The sequence below is a fragment of the Grammomys surdaster genome, unplaced genomic scaffold, assembly GCF_004785775.1.
Source record: "Grammomys surdaster isolate TR1022 unplaced genomic scaffold, NIH_TR_1.0 199, whole genome shotgun sequence".
In the NCBI taxonomy this organism is placed as follows: domain Eukaryota; kingdom Metazoa; phylum Chordata; class Mammalia; order Rodentia; family Muridae; genus Grammomys; species Grammomys surdaster.
This window is the reverse complement of record NW_021604644.1, coordinates 3,224,076-3,239,431: the sequence shown is the minus strand read 5'-3', so window position 1 is coordinate 3,239,431 and position 15,356 is coordinate 3,224,076. Positions and strand designations below refer to the sequence as shown.

Below are 15,356 nucleotides of genomic sequence, written 5' to 3'. Positions count from 1 at the left end.
TCAAAAAATAATAATTTTGGCATAACCCAAGGTCACAGATTTACTCTAGTGGTTTTTGTTTTGTTGTGTTTTGTTTTCTGAATGTTTTACAACTTTTAAATATCGGATCTAAATAATCTATTTCAAATTAATTTTCTCATATGGTATGAATGTCCTTTTTTGTGTGTGAAAGGATGATTGGTTGTTTAGTTTTCTCCATAATTTCCCTAACACCTTTGTTGAAGAACACTTGGCATGTATGGATTATGTATTTTTGTTGTGACAGTCTCAGGAGGTCATGTTGCGCAGAGGGAAGTATGTAAGGAAGACATCAGTGTGCATTTGCTGTGTGAGTTTAAGAGGCAAACACAATTGTAAGACCAACCCCAGGAGCTGGCTTTTTTTTAAATGGTCAAATGAGAACATTACTATTGAGTTTTGCTCTTCTGTTTTCTAAGCCAGAGAAAGGGAAAGGCTGCTTATGTAGAACTCTATCCAATGTGGTAACCACTAGTCATATTTAAATCAAATATTTACTTCCTCAGTCATCCTAGTACATTTTGGATACATAAAGCCACATGTGGCTAGTGGCTCCCATCTGGACAGAACATACATTAAAAAGTTCTCAGTGGAATGTGGTGGCACAGGCCCATAATCTCAGCTCTGAGGAGTCTAAGGCAGGCAGACTACAAGTTCAGGTGTATCACGGACTATATGGTGAATTCCAGGATAGCCCTGGGATACATGATTGAAACTCTACCTTTTAAGAAAGATTTTTATCTTTATTTTTCATTACTTTTATTTTTTACAGTACAGTCTTTATCCCCTTCCCAGTCCACCCTCCGACAGTTGCTCATCCCATACCTCCTCCTCCTGTCTCCAAGAGAATGTCCCCACCCCTCTACTCTACTTCCCTGCCAGGCATCCCCATTCCCTGAGGTCTCAAGTCTCTCCAGGGCTAGGCAAGTCTTCTGTCACTGAGGCTAGACCAGGCAGTCCTCTGCTGTATATGTGTCAGGAGCCTCAAACCAGCTCTTGTTTGCTTCCTGGTTGGTGGCTCAGTATCTGAGAAATCTTGGGGGTCCTGGTCAGTTAAGATTGCTGGTCTTACTATGAGGTCACCTTCCTCTCTTCAACTTCTTCCAGGCTTTCTCTAGTTCAACCACAGGGGTCCCTGACTTCAGTCTATTGGTTGGGTGTAAGTATCTGTGTCTGTCTCAGTCTGCTGCTTGTTGGGCCTCTCAAAGGACAGCTATGCTAGGCTCCTGTCTGCAAGCACAGCATAGCATCATAATAGTGGCAGGCCTTGGAGCCTCCCCTTGAGATGGATCCCATGTTAGACCTTTCCCTCAGGCTCTTCTCCATTTTTGTCCCTGCAGATCTTTTAGACAGAAACAATTCTGGGTCAGAGTTTTTGACTGTGGGGTGGCTTCATCCTTGGACCTGACCTAGAATGAATGTTTTTCCTTAATCACAAATCTGTCCCAAGTAATTTATCTTCTTAATGTAATTTATGAAAGCTCATTGTACCTCTTATTATGCAGCCTTTTCTAACTATTCTATGAGGAGGAGGCACATTCTATTCTTAGATCTAACTTTATCACTTCTTTCTGTCAAAACAACTAAAACTATCTCCTTAAACTTTTTCCTAAAATCATGATTGATTCAAATCAGGAATTCTGTAAGGTATTTAATTCATCTAAACAGCATTAATTCATGAAAGCTCATCTTCATGTTGATCTGCAGGAAATTTATCCCATAGGGTGGACTATCATTTAGAAATAATCAAACCAGAAAATAGGCAGTGAGGGTCTCCTGGTGTCTACTCATACCACGTCAGATAAATGAGGAGCGTGGTAATGGCAAACATGAGAAAGTACATCAGTAGCAAGAAGCAATCCTGGGACAAAGTCTCTGGGGCCATGGCTCACCAGAACTCACCCATCGCAGCTGAGCAAGACAGTGCGGCTGTCTCCAGGGAACTCACTTGCCCACTGCAGCTCTTCCTGCATGGCATCTGCTATATTATAGGTACTTTTATATAGCTAGTTAATATTATGATTCCTTATGACCTTTTCAGACATCCTTACTGTTATTTTACCCTCTCCCTCCTTCTGTAGCTCATTTCCTTTCTTAGAGCTCCCATTTCCCCCATTTCCCCCCCATTTCACTTGCACCATGCTGCTCTAATGCTCCACTAATCACCTTCCCGGGCAATGGCCCTTTTTTACTTTCCTGGTTTCTGCAGTTGTTCCCAGATGTACTCACAGCTGATGGATGATGTGGAGCTAGGAGTCTCAGATGAAAGAACACTTGGTGTTCGTCTTTCTGCTTCTGGATTGCCTCCCTCAATGTGAACTTTCCTAGTTCTGTTCGTTTCCCTGCAGAGTTCATAGCTTTGCTTTACAGCAGAGTAATGGCCCTTGGTATATATATGTACACATTTTTATTACCTGTTTGTTGGTTGAAAGAACTTTGGGTTGTTTCCATTTCTAGCTATCATGAGTGGAGTGGCAGTGAACACAGCTGAGCCAGTATCTGGAGTAGGATGTCAAGTCCTTTGGGCATATCCAAGGAGTAGTATAGCTGGGTCATGGCAGATTTGTTTTTAGTTCTTTCCACACTGAACTCCAGAGTGGCTGGACCAGTTTGTAGCCCCACCAACAATAAGAGAAGGTTCTTTTTCCCCACGTCCTTCCAGCATTTTTTGTTGGCTGCTTTGTTGACCATAGCCATTCTGGCTGGGGTGAGATGGACTCTCAAAGTTGTTTTGATTGATATTTCTCTATTGTTGCAATAGTGGATAATTTGAGATAATTCTTAGCCATTTTTATTTCTTCTCTTGAGACCTTCCTGTTTAAATAAATCCCAAGCCCATTTTTTAAAAAATGGGTCATTTTGTTTCTTAGACTCTTTTTTTTTAAAGTTCTTTATCTATCCTCGATGTGAATCTTCTGTGAGATGTATAGCTGGCAAATTCCCTCCACCCAATTGATTGTGTTTTTAGCCATGCAGCTTTTTAGTTTCATGAAGTCACACTCATCAATTGTTGGTCCCAATTCTTGTGCAAAGGGTTTTATTCACACAGTCCTTTCTTATACCCGTGTCTTGTTCAGGCTTCACATTTAGGTTTTCAATCCACGTGGACTAAGTTTTTTATGTAGGGTGGTAGATATGGACCTACTTTTTTTTAAAGATTTATTTATTTATATGAGTACACTGTAGCTGTCTTCAGACACACCAGAAGAGGGCATCGGATCTCATTACAGATGGTCGTGAGCCACCATGTGGTTGCTGGGAATTGAACTCAGATCCTCTGGAAGAGCAGTCAGTGCTCTTAACTGCTGAGCCACCTCTCCAGCCCCTGGACCTAATTTCTTTCTTCTACATATGGACGTCCAATTTTCCCAGCACCATTTGTTGGAAATGCTGTCTTTGTATGGTGTGTTCTTTGGACATGTTTGTTGAATATTAGATGGTTGTAGTTATGTGTGCTCATGCTTGGGCCTTCAATTTTGTTACATTGTTTGTGCCAGTCATGATACTTTTGAACATTCTGTTGATTCTCTTTTAGTCTGGAGGGCAGTGGGATACAGCTTATGTCTCTTCTCTCTTCCCTCGGCTCCTTCCTTTCCTTCCTCTCCTCCTCCCTATCCTTCTCTCTTCCTAACTTTTGTATCAACTGTTTGTAGTTCTTTTTCCTGTACCCATCTTTTACATGCCTGCCTTCTACAGAAATCCACCTTTAACCTTGTTTTTTTCTATCTGGATGCCGAAGACCAGTAACTCTCTTATTAGCTCAGGTCTCTAACCTGTGTTCTCAGTGAATATATCTATGTGGCTGGCCTATGGACATCCAGCTTCTGCCTGTTCAGAATTGAATGCAACCTCTTTCTCTCTTGTAAACCTGCCTGTAACCCGTGACTCTGAGTGGTTACTACCCAGCATGCCTTAGCCAGACACTAGGAGCCCTCATCACTTGTGGTTTCTGCATCTGACTACTTTTAGCCTGCATTTTTATTTATCATTTATTTTTGAGTCCCCCATATTTCAAGCATTCTCACATCTGTGAAAGTCCTTCCAATTTAGCTTCCCCAAGAATGAGTAGTAGTAAGTGACCTTTAAACTTCAGAGCTGGACACTTTGTTTCCCTCATTTGTGATCCCCCTTCAGTGTTGCATTACTTTTAACAAATGCAGTCATTAGCATACTGTGGCCATCTCAAAGTCTGCAATCCTGTCAGTCACACAGCTCCCTAAAGTTCCCAGAGCACCCCTACCCATGCCCTTCTCCCCACCTCTGCCTTTGCATTCTCCCTTACCCCACAGCTCTATTTTCCTCTTATTCTGCCCATCAGAAACGCACACATGCTCTTCTTCAACCTTTCTGACTCCCCCCACATTCCTGTGGTAGTCCCTACTTTGATGTCATGGTAGATACTCCCTTGCACTGTTATCCCACAGGAGACCTTCAGCACTCATTTGTGGCATACTATAAAAAGCTTCATCTCTGAAATATATTCACATTCATAGGCTGATGGGCCATAAATAATAACCTTCTTCTGTGTTCTTATAGGCAAAGATGCTGGAGGCAGATCTGGTTTCAAAGATGCTAAGGGCTGTCCTGCAGTCTCATAAGAATGGGATAGCATTAACCCGGCTCCAAGGAGAGTACCGATCTTTGACTGGAGACTGGATCCCCTTCAAGCAGCTGGGCTATCCTACTTTAGAAGCCTACCTGAGGAGTGTGCCAGCGGTTGTCAGGATAGAGACTAGTAGATCAGGAGAGGTAAGATGGCATCTGGCCTCTCAGAATTCCCACACTGAGTCAAAGTCACCTGCCTGGTGCTTCTGATCTCATACCTGTGGTATAAGCAAAAGCATGCACTGGGTAGCTGAGAGCCATAGTGACAGCACACCCAAGGTACAGCCCACATTCTCATGTCTTGTGTAATGTATGCCTCAGAGTATTTGGGATATTTACCCAACACCAGTGTGTGTGTATGTGGGGCAGGAGGGAGGTTGGTAGAGAAGAAAGGGGAGCCAGGACCAAGAGAACAGTCGGAGAGGAAGCTCATTTGCAAGAACGTGTGTAAGGGAAGACCGCAGTTAATTACACGTGGGTATCAGTAGTAAGCATGTGCTGGCATCCCACGGCCTCCCAGGTCTAAGCCTTCAGCTCCTGCGCCTCACAACATTCATCACAGAGTCTTCAACTTCTTTTCTCTCTCAAGAAAAGATTTTGAGAGTGAGAGATTTGCCTTTTCTCTTTTCATAATCAGCACTTCATAAATGTGCTGCATGCTTGAAAGATCAAGTATTCAAATGAATGAATGAACTAATAGTGCTTCATACAGTTTTGAATTATGTTTTACTTTGAACTCCCCCCCCCATTTTGAGCATTTAAAAATGTTTCCAGGTTTTGACTATTACAATATCCCCTACTGAACATACTGAGGCTGGTAGTGTTTTTCTTTGTATTCTCAAGAATAGAAGCACTGGCCAAAAGAGTACTGATAAAATTAGGCTGTTGCATAAAGCTGCATTGTTCTTGATTTCAACTTAGAGTAACACATGACAAACAAATGTGATTTTAAAAAATAACATCCTCTAGCCTCAGAGAGAGCCTCAGTATGTGAGCATGGAGCTTAGCTTTCTGAGCACTCGCTGTTTTGCCTGTGTAAGTGGCAGAGAGATGTACTGTGCGTGTCTGAGCTGGTGTATGCAGAGCACAGGATTCCTGTGGCTCATTTGCTAATCCCCCCCATAGTATTGTAGGTACTTAATAAGTATCTGTTTAAAGAATAGAAGAAAATCTCAAATTGGAGAAGGAGTACTAGATCATGCATGATTCCTTTTGTGTTAAATATAATTTTGGTTCTGGAAATTGGGAGCAAGCCACTCAGAGTTGCATACACCTTGCTCTGGGGTGTGTAGGCTCACTGGGACCCAGCCTTTACAAACTGCCTCTCAGAATGTCCTGCTCTCACTCTGCTGCTCACAGATTGTCTGCTATGCTGTAGCTTGCACAGAAACTGCAAGGATCGCTCAGCTTGTGGCTCGACAGAGGACCTCTAAAAGGAAAACAGGGCGACAAATTAATTGTCAGATGAGAGTGAAGAAAACTATGCCATTCTTTCTAGAAGGTAAGTCTGTCCCTGAGTATCATAAGGACTTATAGAAATACTGCCTATGTTCCTGATAAACTGTTCATTGAATACTTTACTGATAGCCACATGTCAGGAGAAAATTCCTGCAACTGGGATTTCTGCTGAAATGATGATGAATGTGACTTACAAAATCCAGTGGTGACAGTGCAGAATAATGCAACTGATGGTGACTGTGGTGACAAGAATCCTCATCCAGAATGTTGGATGAACCAAGAACCTGCGATATGGTTTCGTACTTAGCAGATTATGTCTTTTGGTTTTAAGACATTTATTTTTCAGAGAAATGTGAATTACATGGCCTGAAAACATGATAAACAGCTGTATTTCCTGAATGCTCATCTCTAGGAAGTTATAGTAAATTCTAAAACCAGATTCTCAAGCAATGGTTCAACAGTGATGTGAAATATTAGATGATTCCATGGCAGAAGCATTTTAGACAAGGCAGCCATCACTGTGAGTGAGAAGGGTAGCCTTCCTGATGGTGGGAGACTTGGGTGCAGGCAGAATGTGTGGACTGAGAAAGCAGGAGCATCCTGCTGACTTCATACCAACTGGTGGCTGCTTGGGAAGTGCTCATGTAGTGAGCAGAGGGAAGCACTGGCTAATGTGGCAGGCAAGACTCCACCCACAGAACTCCCTAGTCTCATGTGGCCCCTACTCAGCCCCTACCAGGGACCCCTTCTTCTGTTCTTTCAGTTGTTCTGGGAAGTGTGACCCACAGAAATATCTGGAGCAACATAATGAAACTACAGTCTGAGGAGGCCAGCTGATTGTGTTGTATCTAATTTTTAGGGAAACCAAAGGCAACGCTCAGACAACCAGGATTTGCCTCAGATTATTCTATCAGTAAGAAACCTAATCCAGCGCTGTTTAGAGACAAAGGAAGCACCTTCGGAGTAAAGGCTGATGTGGACATGCCACCTTACCCAGACATTCCAGTGCAGAGGCATGTGAGCATGTCTGCCAACAGCAGGTACCCTGGGCTTTATCTGGCTTAAAGGAGCAGTGCGGAGAGCTGGGGTAACAACTATTAGAAGTGTGTGTTCATATGGAAAACCATTTTCTTTGTGTTACCAGCATCACATTCATCACTGTTAGTCCTCTTACTGCCTGGTAGCATCTCCCGAATGGCCTCTGTACTGTTTCCTCCTCTGTTACCATCTCTTCTTGTCCAGTCAGCTGTACATGCTCTAACCAGTTCTAAGATGCTATTTTATGTGATTTTCAAATTTTTCTACAAAACTGTTGTTATAATTAGTTTCAGGTAAGAATCTCATTTAGCTGTATATTCCTTTGCTCCAGTAATTGCCACAGTCAGGCAGTAGCATTTGATCTTGGTGCACTAGCACTGGGATGTTTGTACCATGGAACTGGACTACAGCTAAGGCACTCCTAGACTCAGCTTGGGTGTGGCTATGCAGGAGCCAGCTAACAGTAAGCTCATTAGTTTATGTTGTGTGGGTGATTCCTCACTTGACCAGTGAAAACATGCAAGAAGCTGACCAAACGGTTTCTTTCTATTTCAAATGTTTTAAGAAGTCAGCAAGCTACTAATTTATGGGCTACAATCCAAAACTTTACTGTCTGCTTTTGTAAATACAGTTTTATGGGAGCATGGGCATATTGTGTTCATGTATGTACTGCAGTGGCAGAGTCGAATGGTTGTGCAGAGCCCGAAGTCTGTCCTGTTGGCCTCCTGACAGGAAACACATGCTGAGCCCAATAGAGAGAAATCAGTATCCCATCTACCTTCCAAGTTGAAAGTTGTGCTTTTTTGTAAATTTGTGGTATCATATTCCATTAAAGTAGTGTCTATTTGAGGGTAAAGATACATTTTTCCTCAGAGGCTTTCCATCCAGATACTAAAATATTTAGGAGAAATTAGTTTAAAAATAGTTTGGCAGAACAGTTTGCTTTTCTGTTGAGCATTTTCCCTTGAGCGCTTACATTGATCAATGCAGAGGTGTGGGAGGCCAGCAATGGCATGAGCTAAAAGCCTTTATTAGTAGTTGACAGACTGATTGCTTCTTTTAGAATTAAAATACCATTAGGAAATATGCTTCATTTGAAGCAGTTTAATTTTTTAATCTTTTGTGCTGCTCAAAATTGTGACTGCCTCTCCTAATGAGAAAAATGTGGTCACTGTTTCTTTGATCATGGTTCATTCAGCGAGGCTTACAACACTCACTCTCCCTTATGAGTACTAAGCATCACTCAAAAGCCAGGGACGTGTGTGTGTGTCTGTGTGTGTGGGGGGGGGAGGAGAGAGAATGTATATATATATACACGAATGAGAATGTGGAGGACGTGTGTTGGGGTGTGGGGTGCATGGCTATGTATATGTATGTGTGTGGGTGTGGTTTGTTCATACTCATATTTGGAAACATCTTCCTATGCAAGTCCAATAGTTGATAGTAAATTATGTTGGAAAGGATATGAAGTAGCAGGTGCTTATGTCTCTTTTCTTCATGTGGTTATTTGAGCAGCCTATCTGCTGACTTTGAAACTCTACTCTCATTACAGCCAAGCTAAAGCTAATGTTTGTACGGTCTGTGCTCCTGCACTCCAGTACCTGGTTTAAAGGTCTTGACTGTAGCACATCCCAGTCTATGCTGCTGCTAATATTTCACATGGGGTTATGTTCCTAAATATTCCTTATTTTAAGTGTTTATTCTTCATGTGCTTTTATTTATTTATCCCTTTAAGGATGATTAGTTGAAGCTGATTCCAGGTTGTGAAAGAGACTTTCAAAAACCTACTTTAAATTTAGCTTTTGACATACTTTTCTCTGAGTAAATATGAAATATGATGCCAAATTTGTTTTCATATTTTAGAATATATTCGTGTTATTTTCTTAGGGACATGGGGACTTTAAGTGAAAAGTAGAGTGTTTAAAACTTGCTGTTTTCATACCTTAGGTTCAGTCCAAAGTCCTCGTTGCCAGCACCTTTCCAGACACACATCTCAAGGACCGGTCCTAAGGAAATGAATGGTATGTTTTGCAGATGTGGCATGAGTCTTGGGCCCCAACAGAAATAATCTAATGGTGGTTTTGACATGTGCTCTCACCTTCTCCCGCATGAGATTATTTCCCTCACTCCATTTCTAACTGTAAACTCGTGGATTGAAGTGATTGTTAGAGAAAATAGTGCTTCCAGTGATATTGTCAGTGTGACTTGAGGCCTTCATCACACCAGACCCATTCTGCTCCATGTTCTCGTGTCCCTTGTACAGTTACCTGTTTTCCTCACCCATCCCCTAATTAGAGGGTGAACCTTCAAGACTTGGCACTCAGAGGCCTCACTTTAAGGAAACTACCTGCTCTGTTTCAAGGTCCGAAATGTGGGGATTAAACTCATAAGAGAGACTTAAGATGCTATACTAGTAAAAGTCGGCACTATAAACTGTGAGGTATGGGGCCTGGAGAAATAACTCAGAAGTTAAGAGTACTGGCTGTTCTTCCAAAGGATCTAGGTTTGATTCTCAAAACCAACATGGCTCCTGTCCCAGAATATCTGACACCCTTTTCTTACTTCTGCAGGCACCGCATATATGTGGAGGTGCACATACATACATGCAGTCAAAACAGCCATGCACATAAAATAAAAATAAAGATTAAAATGATTTTTAAACTGTGAGGTGACAGCTAGGTATAGGTAATTATTGGTTATGAAATGAAAAGGGCCATTAAGAAAACAATAGGATGGTAAAGAGAGCCAAGGAAGCTGCTGGTTAGACATGCACCACGCATGGACTTGTCTTGTACAAGCGGTGTATGAGTCCACTGAGTACTCTCACCAAGGGCAGCTTTACAGAGGGCTGCCTCTGTGCTCTGTGAAATGACTAGGCAGGATTTGTTGCTTGCAGTATGTCTCTTATTGAGTTTAAATTCCTTTTCCACAGGAGTGTTCTTACAGTATTGATTATGAAAATGAATAGTATGACTTCTGTATATAAGAACTATTTTTACATATGAATTTTTCTAAATCATGATTACTCAGTGAAGTTGTATGCCTCTTTAGGAGTTTAAAATAGAATAAGTTATTTCCTTAATAGGAAATGGTTATGGGTATCTTGGACCCTTCTCCTCTCTGTGCCAGTCTAAGGGTGGCAGAGGCACATCCTTGTGTCTTCTAGTGAGAAGAGAGGAGTAATCTCTAAGTATCCTCAAGGAAAACTCTTTTGGTACCTGGTAGCCTTAGAGACCAGTGTCCCCAGACTAGACTATATATCTCTTATTAGTTAATCAAAAAGAAAATAAAAATGACTATACTTAACAGAAAAGGTATCTGATTAAGTTGTAAATACATTTTTCATGTAGGTGTTAGATTTTAATACTTTGATATATATCCTGATAGAATTCTATGTAGGTTTGACATTATTTCCATAGTTAAAGGACCAGAATGGTCACAGTAACACACAAGTTTCTCTTGCTTAGTATGTAAACTCAGGCACTCTGAGTTTTAAATTAAAAAAAAATAAGCAGGAGTGAAAGAAGCCAGCTAAAACTTTATGAAAGATAAGTATTGGAGAAGTAGAAGCCAGACCTGTGGTTGATGTCCATAAACTTGCTGGGATCAGTTTTTATGGATTTCAGGCTCCTATGGATTGCTAAATTGTTTTCCTTAGTTAAAGGGAAAGTAGTCAGAAAACCTAGACCTCTTTTTATCTTTTATAAAAGCACTCTTCCTACTAAGACATTATTTTTGTGCCTCATGGATTATAGCTTCAGTTGAGCACTGCACGTGTGTTTATATCATCTAAAATGGTGTCTCCTTTAGTTGCAGCTAAATAATAAAACATTATTTTTTACCCAGCAAGATTTCCATAATGTTCAAAGTAAACTATGAAATATCCTTTCAAAATGAAGGGATAAGTTCCCTCATTGGAGGTGTCTTGACTCTGCTGATATAATCCAGGGATAAAAGGTGAGGTGGTCCTCAGTGCTGTTTAGCTTAGTCCCACATTCTTCTAAATCCAGGACCCCAGAGCCCACAGCGTAGCCAAGTCAGAGACACAAATGCTAGATAATGGAATAATCTATTAATTCTATCATTCTTTTAAAGATAATTTAAATCAGACTGTTGAGAAACCAAATGTCACGCCTCCTGCCTCTTACACTAATAAGATGGATGAGGTTCAAAACCGCATAAAGGAAATATTAGACAAGCATAACAATGGCATTTGGATATCTAAGCTTCCACATTTTTACAAAGAGTTTTATAAAGAAGACCTTAACCAAGGAGTTTTACAGCAGTTTGAACACTGGCCTCACATTTGCACGGTACGTGTTTCCTTCTTCTTCCCCTCTATGCTCCCTCCCTGCCCAGCTTGCAGGTCCCAAGTCAGTAGCCACAGGAACAGAGTGCTTCCCATGTGCTTCCTACTAACTGTCTCTAAAATTAACACAGGTGGCTTCTTATGCCTACAAAACAAATGTCAAGGTTGGAAGTGCTAGTACCTATTTTGTCTGAATTTTAATTTTATTTTGTCTGCATTTAGTAGTTGTGTACCATTTTGTGTTGATTGAACTTCTGCCAATAAACATTGGCTCTTCTGCCATTTTAGTACTTACTGGTCACAGTTTGTATTAGTCCTAGTTTGTACATGCTTATTCTTGAGCATTTTTCAAGGCTTTTCAGCTTGAACAAATGTATGTTATTTGTGCTAAATGTTTTTACATGGAACTCGATTTGTTCTGGAACTGATACTATAGTCATATACTATAGTCATATTTGAGACCTGTGACATCTCAGAGTTCATGATTATAATATGGTGGATCAGAACAGCCTGTTAGAAATTTTAGTCCATCCAGAGGTAGACAAAGCTGGATTCTTACACCTAAGTACTTTCTAGATGTTTCTTAATTATCAATATAGAATCTATTTTTAAAATGTAGTTATCCTAAATGACAGCATTAATACCTGCTTGGTGCCTCTGCATTTGTAGAATCAATTTCTTGGAGTATGTGTGTTTTGAAAGAGGGCATTCTTTAACGTAAATTTTGGCTTTTACACTTATTGGGCAAAAGGACAGGTAGTCTCATCATCCGGGCTCCTGGCCTAAGAAAAACATGTGTTTTGGCACTATTCCCCATAGGCTATAGTTCCCTCTGTGTCTCACGCCCAGTTCCAGGCAGAAGTCATCCTTCCATATATCCGTTCACTTGACACTGCTCCTGCTAATCACTACCCTGAGTGTTGAGAGCAGAGGAGATGAAGTCTAGTGTGGTAAATAGCTATGAGAAAAAAGAGTTAGGGCAGTGTGGCCAATGTTAGAATACTCTGTATGAAGTAGGGAAACAAGAACTGTCAAACTCTGGAGACACTGCTCTGTTTCCCTGTAACTGCAGAATAACAAATGTTCTGGAAAATGTCTGTGGTGTTTAAAGTGTAAAACTTGTTCTTAAGATGGGAATTCTGTTTCCCTTTATTTGGGGAAGATTCCCTCCCAGATATAGTATGTTGATGTCCCCTCTGCCACCTTACTCCTAAGGGAGCTTGTTAAGAGTTTGTTGGCCTGAGTTTCAGCTCATATTGGATGCATACCATCCCTTGATTTTAAAATTCCATTGACAGTTGCAAACTTTAAAGTTTTGATGGCCTTGGAGCTTTTCATGGTCATCTTACAAAGATAACTTGTTGCTAGGTTTGGATAAGGAATTCTTTAGAGCATAAGTTTAAAGAGTAAACAGTGTGCTGCCTTTTCGTTGCTTTATACTTCATGATAATCACTAGCACTTGTGTAGCTCAATTTATTGCTGCTAAAGAAATTTTCATCCTTGCTGCTCTGGATGGCTATAGAGTCCCAGAATACTTCACTAGCAAGAGTATCTATCCTGTTGATGCTGGAATGTTACCTAAATTGGATGGTTTCCTCTTAAATTTTAGGTACTGAGGCAACCCACTTTTTTGTTACGCGTTTAGCACTTCGCCTCATCCACACCTCATGATCATTTCTGCCCAGTCAGGACTGTTGAGCATGAAGCAGAAGCACAGAGTTCATTCCTTAGCAGTATTCCTCTTGGCTTTGGGTAGGACCATGTGGACTGAGTAGGGATGTCAGTGTGAGGTGGTGGAAGGCAGTGTGCCAAGGATACCACAGACTGCCTGTCATCTGGATGTCTGGTGATAGTTTCTATACCTATTTTCTGACTTCTGAATATTCTTAGTTGTTTGAGTTATTCCTTGGTCATTTCTCCCTGGCTTTAAACAATTGTGCCATGGTTATTGTCCCTTCTTCCTTTTGTTCTCACCTCCATGAAGAGCAGAAACACTGATAGCGTGCCTGGGGCTATGTTACCACAGCCAACATCATAGAATAGAATGAAAGGTAGTACAAAAAGTCTGGTATTAGAAATGGGCCCTTCTTCTGTGGCCTATCACAACTGAAGAAGAAATCTAAGTGTGTTATATTTCTTTTTTAAAAAATTCTCCAACTATATATTCTATATGAAAACAATTAAAAATCAAGTCATAAAAAATCAAATATCCTGTAGTTCTACCATCCAAAGACATGTGCTTGTAGGGCTTTCCATTTGCCTGTCAGAAGGGCTCCTTGAGCTTCAGGGACCAAATAGCAGCTGTGAGGTTTTACCTAGATGGAGCTTCAGATCAGGATGTGCAGTAAACTATGTCACAAAATACTAGATGAAACGGTGAGGTTTTATTTGTAGACAGGATATTGCTACCATTTTGTAGTCCAGATTAGCCTCGAGCTCACAGTAGTCCTTCTGCCTCAGCTCCTTGAGTGTTAGGATTACAGGTATAGTTCTGACACTGGGCTGCACGACGTTTAACCTTTTGGATCACTCAGGAAGCAGAGAGTGGGCAAGAAGGCTGGAGAGACTGCTAAGTCACAATGATGGCTAGGTTTATAGTTTTAGGCAGCTGTAAGGGAAATTTGTGTGTGCCAGCCACTGATACAGGTGCTAAGGATAAAACAGAAAACAAGACTGATATGGTCTTGCCTTGTGGAACTTCCTGTGCAGAAAAGAAAATCATCATTTGAACAAATGCTGCTAGGCCTCCAATTGTGCTGAGGGCCTTGCAGGAGGGAATAAACAGGGCTCTGTTTGGGACAGTAAGTGAAGAAAGCACTCAGAACAAGTGGCTGTTAAATGGGAAGCTAAAACTGTGTGATACACACCAGAGGAGCAGCTCATGCCAAAGTCAGAGACAAGAGACATGACGTGTTTAGGAAATTTCAGGAGAGAAGGGCTCAAAAGGAAGCTAAAGACTGGAGCAGAAAGCAACTAGCTTCATAAAGAGTATCCATCACTAGGTGGAAGTGGTGTGTCCCTGCTCTGAGGTTGCCACGATCCTGGCCTCTGACTGACTTGCAGATCTTACAGCGGGGACTGTTGACTAGTGGATCGGACTGAAGCCTGCTGTGAGACCTGGGTGGAGAGAACAGCCTCTTCATCACTGTGTCAGGCCACATGTCTGTTTTGAGGTCCTGCCCAAAGCAGTTTGGAGAGCCAAGAGCCTAAGCTTTTGAGCCAGGTCAAATGCACTTAGCTGAAAAGAATTTCCACCCACAGCCACAAGATTTGCTGAAAGACAGCTATGGAACCACCAGAGAAGTATTCCATGTTTGTGGCACAGCAGGCCTTTGTTATAGAAAGTGATACATTATGAATGGCAATATAATATTGCTGTATGTAAGATGCCATGAGTAGTTGGAAATGCCTGATGACACTATTAATAGCTTCCACAAAGATGATTTGTGGTTACATGCGTTTCTGTTGGGTATCGTTTTGTGACCCATAGAAATCACTGAGTTTTAGGTTGGCATTGCAGTACCCCAGACCCATTCCTTCAGTATGCACAACATCAATAGAGCCCATCTGAAAACGCAGAGGCACCAGAAGGTCCCTCATGTATATGCAGCACTCTGGTTCTCAGTTTTTCATCAACAAAGGAAATAAATCCTAGTGAGCACGTTGATACAACATCAGAGTCTCAGTAGACAGTTGAGTAGATGGCAGATGAACTGGCACATGGCAGAATCAAGAGAAGTTGAGAGGTAGTGCGCCATTTGTGTCTGAGCTACCACAGGCCTGAAGAATGCTGAACGCTTAGATCACAATTGAGTTGAAATTGGATTTAAAGCCTCAATACAAAGCTGCTACTCCATGGAAACAGCCCAAACATGCTTTGGAAAGTCTCTTGATTTGATTGGATACTACTTTCTCACAGAATCTTAG

General features: G+C 41.4%; 1 protein-coding gene across 3 annotated transcripts in view; it reads left to right on the top strand.

Moving 5' to 3' along the window:
• The window catches only part of Tdrd7 (tudor domain containing 7), a 67,012-nt gene that overhangs the window by 18,057 nt on the left and 33,599 nt on the right, over positions 1-15,356 (top strand). For all 3 annotated transcript variants that reach the window (XM_028770232.1, XM_028770234.1, XM_028770233.1), the window contains exons 2-6: positions 4,555-4,767; positions 5,983-6,124; positions 6,941-7,121; positions 9,067-9,140; positions 11,215-11,432. In XM_028770232.1, coding sequence (XP_028626065.1) covers positions 4,555-4,767; positions 5,983-6,124; positions 6,941-7,121; positions 9,067-9,140; positions 11,215-11,432 — 828 coding nt within the window. The remainder of the gene's footprint in view (positions 1-4,554; positions 4,768-5,982; positions 6,125-6,940; positions 7,122-9,066; positions 9,141-11,214; positions 11,433-15,356) is intronic.